Raw genomic sequence first — 22,398 nt, 5'->3', positions numbered from 1 at the left:
CCCAACATATGACTGCATATAATGTATCTAGAGGAGTGTCAATCAGCCATAGAAGACCTGTATTTTTAATATCACATGTGTATATTTTAGGTCACAAATGAGCGCCCATCCGAACCACAAGAGAAGTCTTCTCAACTTCCCTCTGAAGTCAATGCAGCTATTTTAAATGAGAGCTCACACAGCACTGAAGAAAAAGATGTGAATTCACAAAATGTCTTCATAAGAACTCAAATCAACAATATTGAAAAGTTTCTATATTTAGACAGGCTTTCCTTGTCCAGAAAGAGAAAGTATGAGGAAGATATAGAAAAAGCAATGACAGCAGATAACACAGAAGTGTAATTGTTTCTAAATGTGTATTTTGAATCTGCACAAAGCAAAGAAAATCTTCCATTGTGGAGGTATAAGGGCAGATGCTATGTAGAAAGGAAACAGCTTGCCTCCTGTGCAGATCTACTTTCATTTTTTAAAAAGAAAAGCTTAGAATATTTACTTGAAAGTCACCAATATAATTGGGGGCAAAACACACCACTCATTTCAAAAGACTGCAGTTTCTCACATTGTCATCCTGCTACTTCTCCTTCCTTTCCTATCTTATAGCAGAATAGAACATCCTCCCATGATTATAGAAGCTGAACATAACTCAGGATTTATTCCGATTTTAAGTTTATTGCTTTTGTAGCATGTGGTTGAAATTATTTAATGTCTTCTAGCCAATTAGATATTTTGAAGATAAATAAAAAATTCACACAATTAAGTTGAATGGTTTACTTAACATTTTAAATTGAATGGCTTATCAATCGACAGAAAAAAGAATTAGGTATCCGACAAACTAAGGAGACTGTTTTTCACTTGATTCAAATTTTGTTTCCAGAAGTTAAGTGTGTCATACAGCTGTTGCCACTGCTGCTTTCCAAAAGTCCGATGTGTACTGTGACTAAAGTAAAGAAATGTGAAAAGGAATTAACAGGGCAGTTGTATCAAAGCTCGGCTTTCAAAAGTCACTATATTTGGTATACATATCTATTTAGAAACAAGGAAAATGCAGGATACAATATATATACGGAAACAAACATTTTTACCTTCTAGAACAAGGCTTTCTAGTACCAGCTAGTCTGGTATTCTGCAGCCCTCATCAGTACTTAAAAATATCAGACAATACTCATTAGTATTCTTGCCACTGTTTGGCCATTAAATGAAATGTGCTGGAAAATAGGACTCTTTCATTAAATAAGCTAATCACATTCAGTCTGAGCTTTAATAAAATTATGATAAATAGCAACTATTTAACTACAGGCAACTGATAGGAATATCTTGCTTCTAGTTAAAATATTAAACAGATGTATAAGTATTATAATTAGCACTGCAATAAGTTGTTTCATAAAAAGATTTAAGGCTCACCTGACCACTACTTTTCTCTGTGTTTGGTCAATTTTGCAATGCACCATCTTTGTCTTTACAGCTGCAAAAAATAAAAACCGACCAATTTTTTAAAAATTATCAAAACGTTGAATGATATGAGCATTGGTAACTGAAGACAATGCTAGTGTACCCTTTCAATGTGTGCTCTTTTGTTATTAGAGTAAGTAGAAAAGTGTAGTTATGAGGAAGTAATTAATGAATCATCTTCTGTAGTGCCACACGTATTAAAGTATAATGCGCTCTTTTTACAAGCACCTTCTCCCTGGAAATTAAATCCTATCTTAACCCCAAAACCCCACAATTAAATACTGTATGTCTAACATTGCACAAAGCTGTACAAAAAACATTGCAGAATGCACATCTGCTATTAAAGATAACTAATTATCCTTTAAAAATACAGTTACAATAAACTACTTACAAACTCTCAAATCATAACTGATATACAGGTTTTCAATACAAGTTCATTAATTCATATAAGCCTGCTTATAAGATAAGGTAAGTAAACAAACTCCTACCATCAATAACAAATGCTTCAACATCATCAGCTCCAACCTGAAGTTCCTGCTGCATGGTGTCAAATGAGATTTCCTTGTTTTCCACAGCCATCCCCATAAAGGTGAGCAGTCGCATTTTTGCCATGTTCTGCTCATGCAACAAACCTGCATTAAAGAGCACTGAAATATAAGTTCTAGCAGTAGATGTTGATAAATAACATAAAATATGAAAATGTTTTTAGCACATATGATTTAGGATGATTCAAAGTGGTTTCTTAGACTGTTTTGAACCAGATGCTGCCACTGAGTGCATGAACTGTTGAGCGCTGTCACCACAATCTGGGCTGGCTGGGGCATGCTGGGAGTTGTAGGACGTTTTTCTGTCTAGATATGCATAGGACTGTGCTCTAACATTCCAATTCCCTCTATTTCTGAAGTTCAGGCGTGGATGCCACTGCTAAGGTAGCCAAAACAGCAGCACCCACACAAGAGAGAGGCATCAGCAGGCTCAGTAGAACCCTGGAGAGCTTGCAAAAGTACAAAAAAATCTTAAGAAAAGAAGTATCTCAAGGCGTGTGGAACCCCAAAAACATCCCAATGAGGACTGAACATGCTCACTGGCCAGAGAATTCGGATATATTGAGGGAAAAGAGACAAAACCAGGTGGGAGAGGAAATGGAATGGAAGAAGGCATGAGTGACTGATTGGAACAGTGAACAGGAATACTCTACGCATTATGTTTCAGGTCCCACTTGTTCTATCTATTAGTGATGGTTCAGGGGTGAGTGCTATGTAGGACAACCAGTAAGGTTGCATTAAGTTCTGTGTTGCTCCTTTCCCTAAATTCAGAGTAGCCATGAAGCTGTTGTTTTGCCAGCTTGTTGCAACCAACCAGCTATACTGCATAGCCTACCTTCATCTGAGACTGAGACACCTTTAGTCTGTGAACTGCTGAAGAGTGAAAGGCTTGTATGCTGTTGCTGAATTCAGCAAACACACACATAGATACAAACTAAAGGAAGAAAAAGTGGGTCCTACAACTGGAGATGAAGACAGACCTAAGGAACAGGAAAACAACAGACACAAAAAAACAGGGCTAAAAAAACAGATGGGGGTGAAGAGAGCCGTGTGAGACGAGGAAAACTAGGGTTGCCACCTTTTTCAAATGGCCAATACAACTTTAATAGCAACTTTATGTACAGATATTAATAGGTGGTAATGCTTATCTTTGTGCCATAAAAAGCTTCACCTGCTGGTGTTTACAGATCAAGATGATATTAAAAGGCTCAAGAGCAGGCCAGACTGGTTTTTTTTTTCCTGGTCAACTAGCAATCCTATTAAAGTAGGAAAAAAGGAGTGCCGGATGGAGTAATGAAAGACCTGCAGAGCGGGAAAATGAAGAAAAGGGCAGAAAAGAAATGGGGTTGCAGACTTGTGGCATACAGAAAGGAAAAACTAGAACTACAAAATGATGATGCACAGAGTACATTCTGGGGTGCAAAGAGAAAGAGGGAGATAACAGAGTTGGCAATACATAAAGATCTATGGGTTGGGGGAGAAAAATGGGTGAGAGGAGGGGTGCAAGAACTATTGCATGGACAGTAAACAGATGCAGGTACAAAAATTGCCCAATAGCCAAAGACAGCTTCAGCTACTGGGTGGTATAGAAATGTAATAAATAAATTAACCCACATGAGGAGAAGAAGCAGGAAAAAAACTTCTAAATTTGGGTACAGAAGATAAGTCAGCACACTATGAGGTGAAGGGTAAATACTGCCATCTTGTTGAACTCTACAGACATCACTGAGTAGTCAGACAATTTTAGATGGCAATCTGAGATTGCAGAATGGCTTAATCCATAAAATAGCAAACAAAAGCAAGCACGTGTGAGTTCTATCCAATGTCATAGAAGCGGTTTGCCATTCATACAACAGGACTTCCCCTTCCTTTCCTGCTCTCTCAAATGTCACCCAACCCTCCAGATCAGATTTGAGGTATGCATGGGAGTCTGCAGAGGGAGCAGGGAATCCGTTTGACTAGCAGACACAGTTGGATACAACCTTGTATACTTATTTTTAAAAATTTGGCTTGCAAATAATTTGAATAAAGGTACAGTAAAATACTCTTGCATTTCAGACAATCTGATATTGCAGAATGGCTTAATCCATAAAATAGCAAACAAAAGCAAGCACGTGTGAGTTCTATCCAATGTCATAGAAGCGATTTCCCATTCATACAACAGGACTTCCCCTTTCCTGCTCTCTCAAATGTCACCCAACCCTCCAGATCAGATTTGGAAAAGCAATATGGATAGGTTACCCTGAATACTCAACAAATATTTATGTTTGGAATTAATAACATTGTTACACTAACAGAAGAGCAGGGAAGCACATTACTACCTGACATAATGTTGTGTTAATTAGCAATAATTATGATGCAGGCTATTTATCTGGCACAGATTCAACAAAAATGTGATCATCATAACTCAAGCGCATAGGGAGCTTCAGAAACTATAGCTAACTAGGCTTAATGGAAATCTACAAGCACCAAAAATCAATTAGTGCATGTAAACTCTAATTAACAAATGCAAATGAAGTGTTAATTACCCTTTTAAAGTAAAAAGGTTGCCCATACTACAAGATTTAAATGTGAACATGTTAGGGCGATTCACAGTTGACACAAGATAATACAACTGTTGGCCTAACTTGTGAACATTAATAAAACACATTGTAACAAACTGATGCCACCTGTGGAAGCCTTTCCTAAACAGATTTTATAGCTTAATGTGGCTTGATATTGATTTTGAACAAATAAGATTAGGAGGCTGATAAAGGGGAAATACTAATTTTTAAAATCAGAAGCATTAGATTGCAATATTAAAAGTATACCAATCATTTATGGGATTCCTTACAATATGATAGAATTTAAAAATCCTGGTTTAATGGGATGACAGTGAAAGAATAATTAGATGTGAAATGCACAAAAGTATCAGTTATTTATATACCCAGAAAATGGGCTCAGTCCAGGGCACAAGCAAACATGCTAAGGGCTCATGGAAAAAATGAAATCAGTTGTATATGAATATAATTAACTGGGCAGAATGTAATGTACGGTAACTTATTAGAAAGCACCCCATTACTGGGAATTATAAAAATACTTCAACACACTTAATGAGCATTATAGTAATTTACATGCTTTTATAAAGTTCTAAATAAAGTAATTTGAACAGTAGCTACACCATAAAGAGAAAAGCTTGCTTTATTTTGCACCATGAATTTCATGTTTTGCATTCTAGAATTTGAACAAAGTGGGTTGGTCCTAGACATGACCCTTCATGAATGGAAGGGCTCCTGTTTGTATATGGAACTGGGATCCAGTAGAGCTTTCAACAGAGAAAGGGGCAGCAATTTTTGCCAATTTCAAGGGAAGGAAGAATCTACAAAAATCACTGCCCTGCCCCCTTCTATTAGGGGAACACTGCTGAATCTGGATCCAAACCATTGTCTTTAGCTGGAGAAAGCACATAATTTTTTTTCAGAATTTTACCTCCACCAGTTTGTTTGTTTGTTTGTTTATTTATTTATTACATTTATATCCCACCTTTTTTCCTCTTTGAGGAACCCAAGGTATAGCTTTTAATTCCAACCTTTTTTTTTTTTAAAGAAGTCTATTATACTGTTTTCTCAAATAAAGTCAACTTGTATTCTGTTCACTAAGAAAAATAAAAAAATAAAGCCCTAATTTTATGGAAACATTTATTCATTACCAGTATATCTAACCTTAATGTAGTAATAAAAAAGCCTGCATCATTGAACAATTTTTGCATTGTCACTGACCCTTGTCCTAAAATGCTGCAGTACAGAAAAAGTAATTTTCATGCATGCAATAGCTTATGAACCAGTGCTCTTTTGAAACAGTCAATTACACATCAATGGGGGAGTGCCAAAGTGTTAATTACTACTCCTTTTTTCCACAGCGTGTAAATAAAGACGGTGCTGACATTAACATTCCATCAGAAAGCTTCATCCTATGAAACATATTAACTGGGTTAGAATGTGGCCTGCTAGGTTTAATGCGTCTGCAAAAAATATTAAGCTTTCATAAGAACACTTGCAAGTACTCAAGCTCATTGTACTTCACCCTTGTTAGAGAGAAATTTGGTTAATTCACACCTTGATCCTATTCAGGGTTTAGTTATTCTTTAGATAACATTTTCTCCATGGCAAAATCCCAGTGTACAGGTGGAATTTGTAACTAACACTAAACCCCAAGACTATGTTCAAACATGAATTAGGTTCTTAGTAATTCAGACGAACGTTTAGAAAATAATCCCTCCACCACTATCTATGAATAACCTAGTGGACATAATTTCAATTTCTGCACAAAGTTCTCCAACTGTCTACAGACTATTTTTAGTTTAGAATTGTAAATGCAATTCTTTGCATGCCTATCTGGCTCTGAGTGACCATTTCAGGATTTACTGTTCCTGTGTATTAGTACAAATTCATCACTTGAGTACTTCAACTTCATGTATGAAAATCACAGTTCAGACATAATAGGCAGCAATTTCTATTACTAGAAAGCAAAGAAATGACAGCATCCAACTTAGAGTCAACAGTTACCAAACAAGACCAAAGATAATTTGATTTTGATACAGCTTCAGACATTTCATAGCTTAAAAGTACACACAACAGGAAGGAAGTAGACACAGTACCCCACATCTGTTCAACTGGGGTTTCATCAGCAGCTGAAAGCCATCTATTCAATGATGCAGCTGACAGCTTGCTAGTCAGGTGGGGCCTGGGTGCATGGCTTGGGGAAGACAACTGGATCATATAGCTACCAACTTATCTATTGATAGTGCTTGATGATGGAAAGAGGTTATAAACAAAATTGAACAGAGAAAGGTATTTGGGGGTGAAAGAATCAAAAGCCTTATAAACCATATGAGTGGGGAAAAAAATCTCAAGCAGCACTGCTGAGCCCAAGGATAAACACAAAATGCCTAGGTCCTAAGCAGACACCAGCGATTACATCATACCACAGTGCAGAGAAAGTGGGAGGATCTGTCTTAGCACCTCAGTCCTGAGGAGGCTAGACTAGGTTGTCACCACTGCCCTACCACAGAGATAAGAGGCCAGATAGACAAAAATGCAAATAAAAGACTTACCAAGAGAGTCAATGAAGTCCTTGTTGTTCTGATAAAACCGGACATAGGATGCTAACTTAGCACTTACAAAAATAGTCAAAAGCTATAAAGAAGGACATTCTCAATTATAGGAACAGTTTGAGAAGGATGAAATTAAAAACATGTTTAATTCCACAGATATTTCACAAATATTTCACAGAGCAGGGCTGTAGCATGACCAATGGTCAGGGATGATGGTAACTGTAGTCCAACATCATCCAGAGGGCCAGAGGGCCCCCACCTCTATCTTAGAGAACGGAAATTTGACACGCGCCGAAGTAAACCATTACAGACAGATGATGTAAAGAAAATATTAGCCAAATGCAGACAGTCATGGTCTAGGTCAGGGGTGGGGAACCTCTAGCCTGCCAGGCCTCACAATCCAGCCCCTGACACTCTCCCCAAGCTACACACCATCACCCTCCACTTGCAAAATAGAGTGGCATAGTTCGGGGACATTTCTTTTTGGCCCTAATTAAAACATACCTGCCATGTTCGCAAGTCACTCTAAACTATAGTTTAGTATGAAATAAAAGGGAGGAAAAAGCTTCGGGCTAGTGCCTCCCCCTTCCCCATCTCTCATGCAGCCGAGGAGGAGGAGTGCAGAAGCTTCTGCTCTCAACAGCGCTTGCCCTGTTCAGACTTGGAACTGTAGTTAATCTTATTGTTAGTTTAAACATGACAGCTTCAGTAACCATGGTTTGAAGTCAGCAAGTGTGAAATTAACTGTAGTTAACATTAGCCACAATTTGTCTGTTTGGACACAACAAACCATAGTTAAGCAAAAGTAGAACCTTCTGAACTTCTCCCAGCCATGTGGGAGTAACGGTGTGCATGTGTGTGTGTTGGAAGAATGCAAGCCCAAGGCTAACTGCAGCTCATTCCTGTTTTTGCTGCACTGAGCTATGTCTTAGCATGACATGTGAACACAACCACTATAGGTGACACAATCTAGAACAAGTTTGTTTAAGTTCCACTGAAATGACTAAGCAATATGTCACAATGCATTATGCCAAAGTGTTCTATTTTTAATTTTTAATGAATACTTACATCATGAATAAGCTCTCCTTCCAAAAATTTGACCGGTTTTAAGGTAAGAAGATGATCAAAAAGAAAGGTATTTGGATCCTTCAGTGCACGGACAATACACCTGTTTAGAAAAGTTAAAAGCACACACTTAAAAAAGAATATGGTTTTCTGGGTTTTTTTTATTAATGAGTCCTTAAAAAAAATTCCCCTGCATCTTTCAAAACTTTTCAACAATAAAACAATCTACATATTACAAATACAATATAAATACAGCAGGTTAAGAAACAGCTAAAACAAACACACAGAGCACAAAATCAACCACTTTGGTGGTGAAAATCCTATTTAAAAGGCCTAGGAAAATAAAAGGGTATTTGCTTAGCCCTGAAACGATAAGAGCATAGGCTTGGGGAGAAGATAGGACAGGTACCACCACTGAGAAAGCCCTTTCCCAGTCACCACCTGCTGACTTCAGTTGATAAGGACATTTGGAGAAGGACCTCTGATGATGACCTCAGTATACAGACTGATGTGAAGCTAGGTGACCTTCATCTGCCCTTGTCCCAAGCCACTTGGGGCTTTAAAAGTCAGGACTGGTACTTTGAATTGTGCATGGAAGTGGACAGGAAGTCAATTTATGCAGTCAGTCACACTTCTAAATGCGACTAGGAATGTAAGTAGGTAAGTAGGTGAATAGGCTTAGAGTGCTTTTTTAATGGCACAGCAGCATCTAGGCTATACAAAATGACACACAAGATTATGTTCCAAGCCACCATCCTTAAGTTTCTGTTCAATTTATGCATAAAGCACACTAGCCTTAAAAAGATGACAGCCCTTGAGGAAAGTGTAGAGTGAAATGTGTGTGTATATTAGCCCTAGATATAAAATCAAGCCTGCCCAACTCAATATTCATCTATTGTTAGAGACAGCTAGCAACCTTGAGGCCTTAATTCAACAATTTACGAGTAACCTCACTGAAAACAAAGGACTGTTTTGAAGTTAATCTTCTTTCAGTGGTGCCATAATCAGACAGGTGACCAGTCAGGCTGGCTATGGATCACTCCCAAAAAACAGTTAGAAAGCAAGTTTGTTTTACTGTAGTTTGCCTCCTATTTCACAAATCAAGTAGTCTACTTACAGTAAAGTTTAACCGGTTTCAAGTAGAATGGACAAAACTGGAAATTCACAAAAACTTAGACAGTTGTTTTCATATCCTTTCTATACCAAACATTAATTATACACTCCTCCTGCATTTCTCCCTTCCATTATACTTGAATGAACTGCAGCAGTTCATCCCCCTTTTTTCACCATCCCCCATAATCTTCCTAATTATATTTATTTAAAGCATCCCTGCCCCTGCTCTTCAATCAAAAAGGCTCCCAGAATGGCTTACAAATTGATAAAAACAAGAAGATATTTCCTGCCCTCAAGCTTACAATCTAAAAAACACAAAAGGAAGCAGGGATAGTGAGGGAGAAGGAAAAAAGCAAACCCTGGCACCAGTTCTTAAAGTTACAGTTCTTATAACTTGGACAATTTATAATTTATAAGCTGGACTGGAAGCACTTCAGGAAGCCTGATAGAATGGCTGCTGTTAGGAGACAACTGAATGATATGCTGCTACAGCTTTGTAGAATTGCAGAAGCTGTTGTTTCTCTGTACTTCCCATATAAAAACCTTCCCAGCTTGCTCCATTCCTCACAGACCAAAGCCAATGGCAGCTATAACAGTAGCCCAAACAAGAGCACATAATATTTAATGTCACAGCACCAGTGCTCCCACTGGATGTAATCCCTTTCATCCTGCTGTGGATGCATTGCAGGGGATTTTTTGTTTGGTCGTTTAATTCTGCATAGCTTAAAAAAAAATCACATTTGCATTGTGCAAAGTTATCTTTTGTATGCAGCAAAGCTAAGTGCCCTAACTCTGCATTGCTATGGTGGTACAAGTGGGGGTTCTCAAATGTAAAATATAGATTGTTTGAAGAAATTTTAAACAGCTTTGACAGTGTCTAAAAACCTTGATGATGGTAACCATGCACTGAACTGACATTTTCTACAACACTGAGATGCAAACAAAAGTAAAGAGTTCTAGTTTCCTCATGTAGACTGATTGTGTCTTCTGCAGATTGTGTTGCTGAGGTCACTAAGAAATGAATTTGAGGTCAGGAAATGAATATGACACTGTCCTATGCATGTATTTTAAATGAAATTATGTTCCAGTGCAGACATGAAATATCATGTTTTATATCAACAGGTCTTTACCAGTGCTGAAACTCACAACTTCTCCCCTATTTCCTTTGGCTTAAATAGTTCTACTTTGTAAAGACAAGGGCCTGAAATTTAAAAGTTCCAATGGGGTTTCCCCAAAGTGAGGAAACTCTGCACTAAATTAAGGACCCCTGCCCTTTCCACACTCATTTACCAGTTGTCCTTTCCCCACCCACAAAAAATGCTTTAGTAACATCCCTTGCCGTTTGTTATCTACAGTATTACAAAAACCTGATGTACGAAGCAAAATGGGGAGTGGAGAGAGAGAATTTAGCAAGTTTGGGGTGGGTGCATTTAAAGTTTTAGGCAGTCTTGTTATTTGTAACATTCATTGCACAGCAGTCCTAAACACAATCCTCGATGTTCATATGTTTTACATTACCTGTGAGCATCAACTCTCGCCTGAGAAGCATTGTCCTCTGTGTAACTTCCCAGCAACTCTACCATTACTTTTGCTGCAGTATCACTGTGGGAAGTAAACAAATAACACCTCTTGAGAATCATTTCAAGAAGGTACTCAGATAATTAAAGGCATCATGAAGTTATGATGCAAATGATAAGTGCAAGTGGAAATATGTAGAAAGACAGCTTTGACTGTCATTGGTAGCGAAGAAGTAAAGTAGCATTATGCAGTTAGTCAGAGTTGGGGGGTTTTAATGTGGATTTTCATAGTTCATTTTATACTTTTAAACTGATAAATTACCTGCCAGTTACAGAAAGCTCTCTCTTAGGATGAAAACATCTTTACACGATTTACTAGAACACATCTGGACACCATCATTAAAAAGCAAAGTTATGCTGGAGTTTGTTCCAAACTGAAGGAGCACATACAATCAGAAGGGGGAAGGCCTTGCACTTTTCTGTTACTGAAATACTTATTCTCAGTGACTACTTAAAGAGTCCCATCTGCTAATTTACATGGCACAGATTGTTCTGCAAGAACAGAACAAAAACAATATTCAACATTTGAGAGTCTTTATTATTTTATTTGTTACATCTATATCCCACCTTTTGTCCAAAGACCCCATTGTCCTCTCCATTTTATAACAACCCTGTGCAGTAGGTTAGGCTGAGAGTGAGTGACTGAACCAAAGTCACCCAGTGAGGTTCATGGTTGGGACTAGAATCCAGATCTCCCCAGTTCTAGTCCACCGCTCTAACCACTTCACTACACTGGTAATCTTATTGAGAATCATATGCCTGTCAAATTAATAGTGTGCTTCCTAAGTTTTTACAGATGGCTTTTGAAAGAGGGCATTTGCAGAACATTCTTCGGTAATAAGAGTTCACAGAGCTTGGTAGCTTATTGTTGCTGTTGTTAATTACATTTCTATACCACCCAATAGCTGGAGCTCTCTGGGCAGTTTACAAAGATTACAATCTAACTTTTAAAATCAGAATTAAAACCAATCAAAATTACTATTTTAACTATTACATGGCCTACTCCTCAAAGCAGCCCCCCCACAGTTGTTTTAACACCCACAAGGTTTCCTGAATAAGTAAACTTTACTCAACCTTGAATCAAGCCTACTGATTCAAGAGAGTGAATCAAGTCAAAATTAATCCTGTGATTATGTCATAGCACAATTTTATAATAGTAGGTAAGAGGAAGTTCACTTCAAAACCAATGAAACATCATTTATAGAGTGTTCATTTTCACTATTTTAAAAGCACTAAGATTCAGAAGGATTTTTTTTTTCATGGTGCACAATTAGGTTTTTCTTGGCATCAGAGTTTGGTATTCCAAATAAGTTAGATCAGTGTTTCCTCTTATGATCAGAATGGTATTTCAAACATATTTCAGTAAGTATTTTGTTCTGCTCTGTTTTCTTTAAACACATATGAGCAACTGTTAGTTGCTGGGAAAGAAGTAGATTTAGTTGGGACTCTACCAGCAGAAAAAGCACTGGCTTATCTTAGTCAAAGACACTTTTAAAAAGGAGCCAAACCAGATAAATTGTTAGCATGGTAAGTTGCTAAGAGACACGAATGCAAATACCACTAGTAGTAAAAAGATCAGGACAGGCTGCTAAGAAGAGCTGGCTCGTTTTATACTGCATTTTATGAAACTGGATGCTCGAAGCGATTATATTAAGAGTTGTCTTAATAAGCTTAAGATACCTGTATTTACTCAGCAGGATAACCAAATCTGAGCAAATTAATAACTGAAGATGAGATCATGTATACATTCAGAAACTAAAGAAGAATAAAGCACCAGGATCAGATGGCTTAGGAGCAGAATTTCATCAGATGTTTACAAGGGAACCTGCCCCACTTATGAAATATCTTTTTTACTGTTGTCTTTTGAAAGGGGTGATTCCCCAAAGCTAGAATCAGGCTAAAATACCACTTACATTGAAAGAAGGCGATCCTGCTGTTGTAGATTCTTATAGACCAATCTCATTGCTAAATTCAGATAAGATTATGGCTGGCATATTAGTGACAAGACCAAATAATAATTGGTAGCTGTATACCTTTTCATCAAGCACAAAATTATATTAAATTATATTAAACAAAAATTTAAGGAAAGCTATGTTGCCCTATAGCCAAAATTATCAGGGCAATGCACATAATAAAAAGAAAACATAAAACACAATAAAATCTAAATACAAAGATTAAAACCAGCAGCAAGGCATAATTTAAAAATGCTTAATATTAATTATGTATAATGTATTATCACTGAAGTAGTATTAATTGTGTTCAGTTAAGTAAGACACCTATATTCTGTTATTGTTTCTTGATGCTGCTAAGGTATTTGAGAGTGGAGTGGTGGTATCTTTTAGAAATAATGGAAACATTTAATGTTGCATCACAGTTTAGAACCTGGATTAAAGCCATATACTCCGTACCTTTAGCAAAGATATTGGTGAACAGACAATTGATAAGAAATCTGAAAATTAAACATGCGACTTGATACGGATCACTGCTGTCACCTTTATTGTTTGCTTTAGCAACACAGCTGCTTGACAGTACAATTCGTTCTGTATCCCCAATATATGGGGCTGGATCCAGATTTCATCTTCCATGAACTGAAAGGCATCTTCTGTCCATGAAAGGCTTTTGATCCAGAAGACAAATATCACTGACCAAAGGTTGGGGGGGAGTGATAGTTGCCAATCCTCCTGTCCCCCAGCAGCACCTTGCACCGCCCCCCGCCCCCTCCCCCGACCTGCTCCAGAGGGTCATCCAATTCTCCATAACAGATTTTTGGAGGCTGCAAGGGGTAATCAGCAAAAGTCACCTCACCCTATCCGCCAGCAGAAGTCTCCCCTGAGCAGAACTCTGAGCAGAACTTGCTGGTAGGAGCAAAATCTAGATCTAAGCTACAGTGTTCAAGTAAACATAACTCAAATTAAGATTACCGTGATGCAGATATTATGATTTCCATGGAACAACTAGAACTTTCATTTCCTGTCAGATTTGTATTGAATGTTAATAAGGTTACAAAGTTTAATTACAATCCCCTTATTCAGAAAAAATGATAATGGTAGATGGAAAACATTAATGTTATTTTGGTTGGCTAGGTTTTCTATTAGTAAAATGTTACTTCCAACTAATTTTGATTTACAATTTCATCACTGTCAACCAACTATTGAGAACAGAAAAGTTGGCAAAAGATATTAGACAATTTTATTTGGGAGTGCAGGAGGACTGAGACCTGTACTATGCAGACTCAGTATGTAAGAATGGACTTCCATTCCTGAGTTTGCTACTATAGTGTAAGGGAGCAATCCTATGGCCCCTAGACAGAGTCTGGGGGGGAAAGGATAATTTGGATTCCTGGATCTGAGGTCAGAGACAGCTCTCTGACCGCAAATCCAGGAATCTGTACTCCCCACCCCCTTCTCCTCGCAGCCAGCGCAGAGAGAACTGTGCCGGTTGCCTCTCCAAAGTTGCAAAGGTGACCTTGGAGATGGGGCAAAGTGGGCATGCCAGTGGGCGGGGAGGGGACTGGAGAAAGCCAGGATACAACATATCCCGAGGCCTCCCGCTCTGATGCACCCCAGCTAGACGGGCGAAAAACCCTGTCAAACCAAAACGCAGAGTGGAGGCGAAGATCGCCTCTGGGGCTCCTCCCACTCTGCATAAGATGCACGTAAGCTTTCGAGTTCAGAGTCTTACGGGCACTGCTATAGGATTGCGCCCTAACGCCACACAATTGGATTGCCTATGTTTATGGGTATCACAAATTACTGAGAACACATGTGTACCAACCATTCTATATTACAATCCCCCTAGAGATCTGCCTTGGATCTTTTTTTTTTAAATGACAGAAGTAACAGAGCAGAGCTGAAATTAATCCCACAACCTTTAGAGGTGGCCTAGAAATACTTTTGGACAGACAGACAATAACTTCCGAAAACATGGTTAAGTATAAAGATAAACATCTGTGATACAATGTGAAAAGTTTAATCTCAGAGGGTGGTTATATGTTTTGCACTGAACAAAGTGCCCAATTTTGGTGAATGAATAATAGAAGGGCTGGCGTTATCAAGGCAGGAACTTTTAGAAAACAAGGAGATGGATTCCATGGTTCCATTACATCAAAATATATTGAGGAAGTTAATAGCTAGAGAAAGTTTATTGAATTTAAAGGTCTCTTCGCTAAGATTTACACCCTAATAAGCAGCCTGAATAACAGAAGTTACAAAAATGTAAGGAGCAATGAGATCTGGGAATTGTAATTCCAGAAACGAAATGGAATACTTGTTATGTTTAAATCTTTCTGTCCAAGACATATATTATTATTGTTCCACTGGTATGTAACACCACGCAGGCTTAATAGGATGTTTTCAGTTGAACATTTTAAATGCTTGAAATGTTATGGCCCCACATGTGGAGCTACTTCATATTATGATGTTGTTTTATTGGGATTATTCTATAAAGAACAGCAAGTATTAAATTTATAAATAAATAGTTTTTATTGTATGTGGTATGGCACTTTTGATCACACTATTGTATAGCACCCTGGTATCATCAAGGATGAAGGTCGATTCAAAAATATCTTGAATAAAATGTATGGTGTGATGTCAGATGGCTCAACAATATTGGAGGCAAATACTAGGTATAATTTCACAAATGGTAGGATATCATTTTACCTTAAATATTTTAATCCTATACACACTTACCTGAGAGTAATCCCCATGTATCTCAATGGGGCTTACTTCTGAGTAGACATGTATAGGATTGTGCTGTTAATGTTATTTAATGTAATAGAAGAACCCATACCCAATATTTAAAAGATTCTTCTCAACTGATATCTTGCTGAGAAATGATCATGTTTTATCTCTTATTGTAATCTCCATTGTGGACATATTTTTTAGCGTATGCATCATTAACTGTTACTAATAAAAATGACAAAAAAGGGAACTTTAGTATTTGCCAGAATTTTGGGAGTATCAAATAAACTGTCATTACAGCAGTCTGAAAATTACCATTTATATAATTTAAATGAAAACAAGCAACTCTTAATATTAACCAAGGGGGACACCACAAACATAAGCCTTGTAGATTTAAATTTGTTGTTCAGTGGTTAAGCCGTGTCCGACTCTTTGTGACCCCATGGACCATAGCACGCCAGGCCTTCCTGTCCTCCGCTCTCTCCCGGAGTGTGCTCAAGTTCATATTCATTGCATTGGTGATGCTATCTAGCCATCTCATCCTCTGCCGTCCCCTTCTCCTTTTGCCTTCAATCTTTCCCAGCATAGATTTAAATAACTACTGTTAAATATTTCAGTGAGTCTCCTCCATCCCTGAATATTGGATTAGATCTAGGCTTAGTCATAGTTACAAAAGACCCACTAAAATTAGCGAGTCTTAAGTTAGCTGTTATTATCTTAAGAGAGCTATCTTTCGGCCCCTAGATAGCACCTGGGGGTGGGCCATAGGATAGTTCGGATTTCTGGGTCCAAAGTCCTGGGTCAGGGCAGAGACACTGCTCTGACCCAGGAGTCTGAGTTCCCCCCGCCCCCAGCCAGTGCAGAAAGAAGTACGTTGGCGACCTGAGAGGAGGGAAAGGGGGTGGTTCTGACAGCAAGGTGGGGAGGGGACTGAGGATGCTGGCTTACAAAGAATCCTGTGGTCTCCCCAGCCTCCTTCCCTCCCACTTCGAAGTGCCCCAGGTAGATAGGCAAACAGGCATGTCTAGCAAAAATGGAGAGCAGAAGGAGCACGGAGGTGAAGTTCGCCCCCATCCACCTCCTGCTTTGCATGGGATGCCTGTCAGCCACCGAGTTCAGAGGCTGACAGGCATCCCAATAGGATCGCATCCCAAGTTCCTTTGATTTCACTGAGTCTAACTCGAAGTATGACTATACCTGGATCCAACCTATAAATTGTTTGGTATAATATGTAATCGTGGTTACCTCTTCTTGCAGTCCACTAGCACATCATATAGCAATCTAAGAAGAGTATGCTTTTTTTCCGTATTAAGATTCCAATCTGAAATCCATTTTCGAACCTATACAAAAAGATATGAAACAAAAGATACAATTTTGACTGCAGAAGAAAGTTACCTGAATTCAACTTGAATAAAAACATTTTAAAAACAGGTCACAAGAACATGAAATTGGGAAACGTTATTCTATATGTCTGGAATAGGTAGCATTTCTTCATGGAGATTTCTGCAACAGTGGATTTACATTTTCCTTAAGAGTAGGGATGTACGGACTGTGTAAAATCCGCTCCGTCTGTGTTTCGCAGATTGCCAGGTGCCTTTTGTTCCATCATCTGCCCACAGACAGATGCAGATGATTTTTTTCGTCATGCAGAAAGATCCGCAAATAATTATGTATTAACATAAGTATTTACATAATTTACCTCAGTACGTAACATTTAGCATATTGTTCCCCATTCCATTCAGTGTTTCTTCAGCAGAAATTTATGTATTTTCGTACGAATATATATGCCTAAATTTTGGGAAAGTAAAAAAAAAACCATCCGAAAGTCCATGGACTTTGCGCAGCCTGAGGGGGTCGCTCCGCAGTGGATTCTGCAGGTCAGATTCTCAGAAATCCAAGCTCATTTTAGTCCGTCTTGAATTTCTCCAGCATCCCTACTTAAGAGTAATGAATAGCACTCTGTGTCTTGAAATGCTACAGGGTGAATTGGCACGCCAGTCAGTCTTGCATTAGCAACAACAAAAACAAACACCAATGGGTTTGATCCAGAGTTCACCTTTCAGAAATGGAAGGTCTCCTCTGCATGGAAGGCTTTTGATCTAGTGCAGGAATCTTGCTGGTGGACAGAGCAATTTTGCCTATTCCCCTCTCCCCCAGCACCACTTCCAATACTGTTCTGGAGGGATTGTTAACCCTCCAGAGCAGATTTTTGAAGGGTGCAAGAGGCTGCAGGGAGAAGGGGGAATTGGGAGAAGTCACCTTCCCCCCTTCCACTGGCAGGACTATCCCCTGAGCAGATCTATTATCAGGGAATGCTCCTGTTGGCACAAGTGAAGTCTGGATACAAGACAATTTTTATTTGTTTGTTTATTTCTAAGAAAAAAATCACAATTTGGGATTCCTTAATTGAGAAAGGATTCTTTATTAATGTGCAAACACCACCCAACTGCTTACCTGCTCCAGTTCAGTTGGAATGTACTGTATAGCACCGCAGGTGGAGGCTACTTTAAGAAGGCTGCAGTAGACTGTGTACCTTGCAGGGGTATTCTTATCCATGCCATGGAAGAGATTACTCAGTCTAAGCAATAAGGAAACATCAATTAGTTCTCACAAAGTTTGTGTGGGAAGAACCTATACTACATGCCCAATGCCCAGCAAAATAAGCATAAGCATTTAAAACCATTAAAATCAGCACTCATGGAATCATCACATTCAATTTTGAATCACATAACTGTACTCAGATTTTTACTGAACCTCACAATATATATTTTATTATTCCCTTTTTACGGGTAAGGTGTGCAGAAATATGAAACAGTTACATTCTCAGATTCTGAGTAGGTGCCAAGATACTAATAATACATTCTACTAAAGATCATCTTTTTCCTGGAATAAAAACAATTGTGATATAAGGCATTTATTCCCTTCAACCACACAAGACACTTACAGCTGGAGCCTAAGAGACGGCCGTTCACCTTCTCGAAATTTGACCAATTTCTCACAAAGACTTTCAATCAAAGCCTCTTGTTTGTCAGGTTCCAGAATAAGAAGCAGGGACACTACACTGTTCATCACACTTTCAACATCTATATGGAAAAACAAGAACATTTATTTTTCATTACAGAAATAACTATCTAAATGTGTAATATTCTGAATATATATCGCAACCATTATTTACATGGTAGCCAGGAATATGGAAAACTATTTCTAGATCCATGGGCCTATCATAAAAACCTTTCTGCTATGAACCAACAGTAAAAGTAACATTTACTGGACTCCCGCTTGCATAGTTTAATTATGAAGCAGGAAATAAAAATAATTTTTTGCTTATCAGAAGGAGCAGGATATATAAAACCATGAAGTATTGCAATTACCATAAAACAACCCTTTAAAATAATAATATAATCCAGTAACAGACAGCACCCTATCATTAAAGTCAGTTAAAACACTTGAAAACACCTTGACTTGGAATAAATACATTTTTAAAGGGTTCCATCTTTAAAGGTGACCTAAAAATAAATTTAAATAAATACATAGTAAACACCATTTGCAGGCCTGCACTGATGGGGCCATATGAATAGCTGTTGGAAGGAAGACCCACAAACATGGGGCCACCATCAAAAAGGCCCTGTCTCTTTTGCCTGCCCAGCTGCTTAATCTTATAGGTGAGCTTACAAGCACTGCCCAGGCAGGTTCATATGGGTGAAGGTAGTCGTTCAAATAACCCAGCTCCAGCCAGCACAGTCAATGGTCAGGAATGATGGAAGTAGCAATCGAACATCAAAGGACTCAGGTTTGGAAAAAGCTGTTTAAAGCTTTAAAGGTCAACACGAGCATTTTAAATTTGGCCCAGAAACACACCAGCAATACAACTGATAGCATACTGGTGTCACATCTTCTGACTGTCTGGCTCCCACTAACATTCGACTGGCCACATTTTTCATCAGTTGAAGTTTTCAAATTGTCTTTAAAGGCAGCTCCACACAGTACGCATTGTACTCATCTAGGCTGAATGTCACCCAGTGTATGAAAAACAGCGCCTAGGACTGCCCTCTCCCCATAAGGTCACAACTGATATACAAGCCTAAGCTGATAAAAGGCACACCTAGCCATCAATGCCACCTGTGCTGCCAGTTAATGCTGAGTCCAGGGGAACCCTCAAGCTGTGAACTTGGTCCCTCAGGTGGAATGCAACCCCATCCAAGACTGGTTGCAAACCTCCATCTAAATCAGCTGATTTCCTTGGGTAGTATTCAATGTTAGTCCTATGCAGAGTAAAGCCATTGAAATGAATGGGACTTTAGTTGTGATTAACTTAAATCTCATTTATTTCAACGACTCTACTCTACTACCCCCTACCCATAGTACCTCCATCTTATTTGGATTAAGTCTCAGCCTGTTTGCCCTTGTCCGTACCAAAACTGCCTCCAGACACCTGTTTAAGAATTCAACAGCCTTCCTGGGATGGGCAGGTGGAGAACAGAACTGTGAGTCTTCCACATACTGGCAATAATGCAAATCTCTAGAGAAAATGTAACATCCTGGATAGTATCCAGTATTAATTCTATGTACAGTAGACCCACTGAAGTGAATGAGACTGAAATTAGTCACGATTTCAGCCCCATTAATTTCAATGGATCCACTCTATGTAGGATTAACAGTGCCTCCTAAATCCAACCTGGCTAGGTTGTCCAGAAGGTTACCATAGCTGAATGCATTGAAAGCTGCTGAGAGGTCCTGGAGAATCAATAGGACTGCACTCTTCCTATCCATTGCCTCGTGAACAAGGCTGCTTCCATCAGAAACAGAAACCCAGGCCAGAAACTGGACTGGAAAGGATCCCAATAATTAAGTGTTCTCCAAGAATTCCTGGATTTAAATCAAACTACACCATAACTGTAGACGCTTAGCCATTCAAACACCTATCAAACCCTTTCTAAAAATGTGTAGATACAAACCTTTATCATCATCCTTTAGGCACACATCACACGCTTCAATGATCTGAGCCAAGTCAATGTGTAGTCCACCTTCAGAATTCTCTTCAGATATCTCTGCGCCCTTGGATTTCAGATAAGCCCTAAGTTCTGCAGCCTTTTAATGCAAAAGAAAAAAGGGTATATATGAAAACTGCATAGCAAGCTCATACTTCAGAATATAACTGCAGTTCAGACAACACTGGAATACAAAGACTCCAAGCAGTCTAACAAAATCATCGTACCAAACCAACCGTGGTGGGTGGGGGCCCAGCTGTTCAACTTCTATTCATGGAACTGTCAACTCATCAGAACAGGACTGCACACAGATTTTATACGAAAGTCCCACCCAATGTGTTCCCACTCATATGGCTGAGTTGTTTAACCCCAGCCATATGAGACCATGTCACAGAAACAGCAGCTCTTGTATTTTTGGTTGATAGCCTGTGAAGTTGCACCTGCTGCATACTATTAGCTCATCTAGAAGTAGTGATATAGAACAGTGTATCACAATTATCTCAGAATAACTGCTGCTGAAACTAGGAAAGTTTGGGGTAACCAAATTCTCTTAAGAGCTGGATCCACAACTCATGTTCCACCAGCAGAAGAATACAGCTTGTGGAACAGGGCTTCCCCATTCTCTGCCCCTGGAGCCCCCTAAAATCTGCTCAGGAGGATTAGGTATGCTTCTGCTTGTGGAATGACACATATGGATCCAATCCTATGAGTGAACATCTGTGTGAAAGAGCTGTAAGTTCAGTTTAATTCTAAAAACAAATTCCTAGGCTCAAAATGTGCTCAGAAACACCCTGTTCTTTAATTCTAGGTGTATGCCTTTTGCACCTGGCTCCGACTGGTAGATTTTGGGGTTCTAGTAAAACAAACCCTCTGCTCACCCCTAGCATACGGGATGCTAGCCCAACTCTAACGCTATCACCCCATCATCATGCTTTTCCTAGTCATGTCATAGAATCATAGGGTTGGAAGGGGCCTACAAGACCATCAAGTCCACCGCCCTGCTCAATGCAGGACCCCTGATTCCCACGCCGTCTCCCATCCAAGCATTAACAAGGGCTGACCCTGCTTAGTTTCCAAGATCAGACGAGATCAGGCACATCCAGCCCTTCGCTTTGTCATAGACATACTTGAGACTACCCCATTTCTTCTTCTTGACAAAGAACTACTGATGAATACAAGTGTGCGTGTTTGTGGAGAAATGCCTCAATGGGAGCAAACTTGCCTGCAAGCCACTCATATGATTCCACGACGTCTCCTTCGGCCCAACAACCGAGCTCTTAAACCTAATTCCTGGGCACTTGAGCTAATGAGACTGACTCGGCCAAATGCACGCTTAGGGCCGACTCAAGGAGAAAGGCTGCAGGGTAATGCTCGGAGGGAAGGAAGGAATTAACTACTCAGAAGGGGAGGCGCGAGTAGGCGCGGGAAGGAAGGAGTCTGAAGGCTCCGCCAACCCGAGCAGCGTCCGGACGGAACTGGTTCAGCAGCTGGGCCCGTCCTGCTGCTGAGTTTCAGCGAAGCATCACTCGCTGCCTCAGCCGGCTTGGTAGCAGCGGAGGGAGGGGGAAATGGCGGCAGCTGCGGCCGGCCCTTCTGAGGCCGCCGCTCCGCCCTCGGTTGGGGGAACGAGCTTTTGGAAGGGGCCCTCCCCCTTCCCGAGCGCCGGTATCTCGAGGCTCTGCGGAGGAGACGCTGCAGTCCGGGGGGGGGGAATAAACAACCGCTTGGCGTCCCGACCTGATCCTCCTCCGTGATATCGATAAAAGCCGGGACACTCATGGCAGCGACGACTTCGCTCCCCGCCTCGAACACGCCACCCGACCGGAAGGGAACGCGGCGCTCTCTGAGGCGTCACTTCCGCTTCCGGGACACCGCTGGCGACGTCCTCCC

General features: G+C 39.7%; 2 protein-coding genes across 3 annotated transcripts in view; one reads left to right on the top strand and one right to left on the bottom strand.

Annotated features, from left to right (window-relative positions):
• Window positions 1-734, top strand: part of CCDC73 (coiled-coil domain containing 73) — an 85,914-nt gene extending 85,180 nt beyond the window's left edge. The window contains exon 16 of the mRNA XM_084853242.1: window positions 91-734. Within this exon, the coding sequence (XP_084709368.1) occupies window positions 91-342 (252 nt within the window). The 3' untranslated portion in view covers window positions 343-734. The remainder of the gene's footprint in view (window positions 1-90) is intronic.
• On the bottom strand, window positions 650-22,338 carry EIF3M (eukaryotic translation initiation factor 3 subunit M). Of its 2 annotated transcripts, none has more exons than XM_084853262.1 (11): window positions 21,731-22,338; window positions 20,476-20,608; window positions 18,465-18,603; window positions 17,975-18,098; window positions 16,766-16,860; window positions 10,783-10,866; window positions 8,155-8,254; window positions 7,087-7,168; window positions 1,938-2,081; window positions 1,402-1,462; window positions 650-937 (listed from the first exon to the last, which is right to left on the bottom strand). In XM_084853262.1, the coding sequence occupies exons 1-11, from the start codon at window positions 21,743-21,745 to the stop codon at window positions 817-819; spliced, it is 1,098 nt and encodes a 365-aa protein (XP_084709388.1). In that variant the 5' UTR covers window positions 21,746-22,338; the 3' UTR covers window positions 650-816. The 2 variants fall into 2 exon arrangements, with proteins under 2 accessions (XP_084709388.1, XP_084709380.1); XM_084853254.1 differs by having other exon boundaries at window positions 22,246-22,338.
• Window positions 22,339-22,398: the final 60 nt, after the last annotated feature.

Source organism: Heloderma suspectum, chromosome 1 (genome assembly GCF_057233095.1).
Source record: "Heloderma suspectum isolate Gila_16-S chromosome 1, 16-S_ref, whole genome shotgun sequence".
Classification (NCBI taxonomy): Eukaryota; Metazoa; Chordata; class Lepidosauria; order Squamata; family Helodermatidae; genus Heloderma; species Heloderma suspectum.
Note: the sequence above shows the minus strand (reverse complement) of the source record. Positions and strands in the feature narration are given on the sequence as shown.

Excerpts from the sequence above, each read along its gene's own strand:
- EIF3M (XM_084853254.1), bottom strand. The coding sequence starts at position 22,287 with ATGAGTGTCCCGGCTTTTATCGATATCACGGAGGAGGATCAG. Across the intron at positions 16,861-17,974 it reads TTCCAACTGAACTGGAGCAG|GTTCGAAAATGGATTTCAGA; the intron begins GTAAGCAGTTGG and ends CTTTTTGTATAG. Across the intron at positions 1,463-1,937 it reads TGAAGCATTTGTTATTGATG|CTGTAAAGACAAAGATGGTG; the intron begins GTAGGAGTTTGT and ends TATTTTTTGCAG.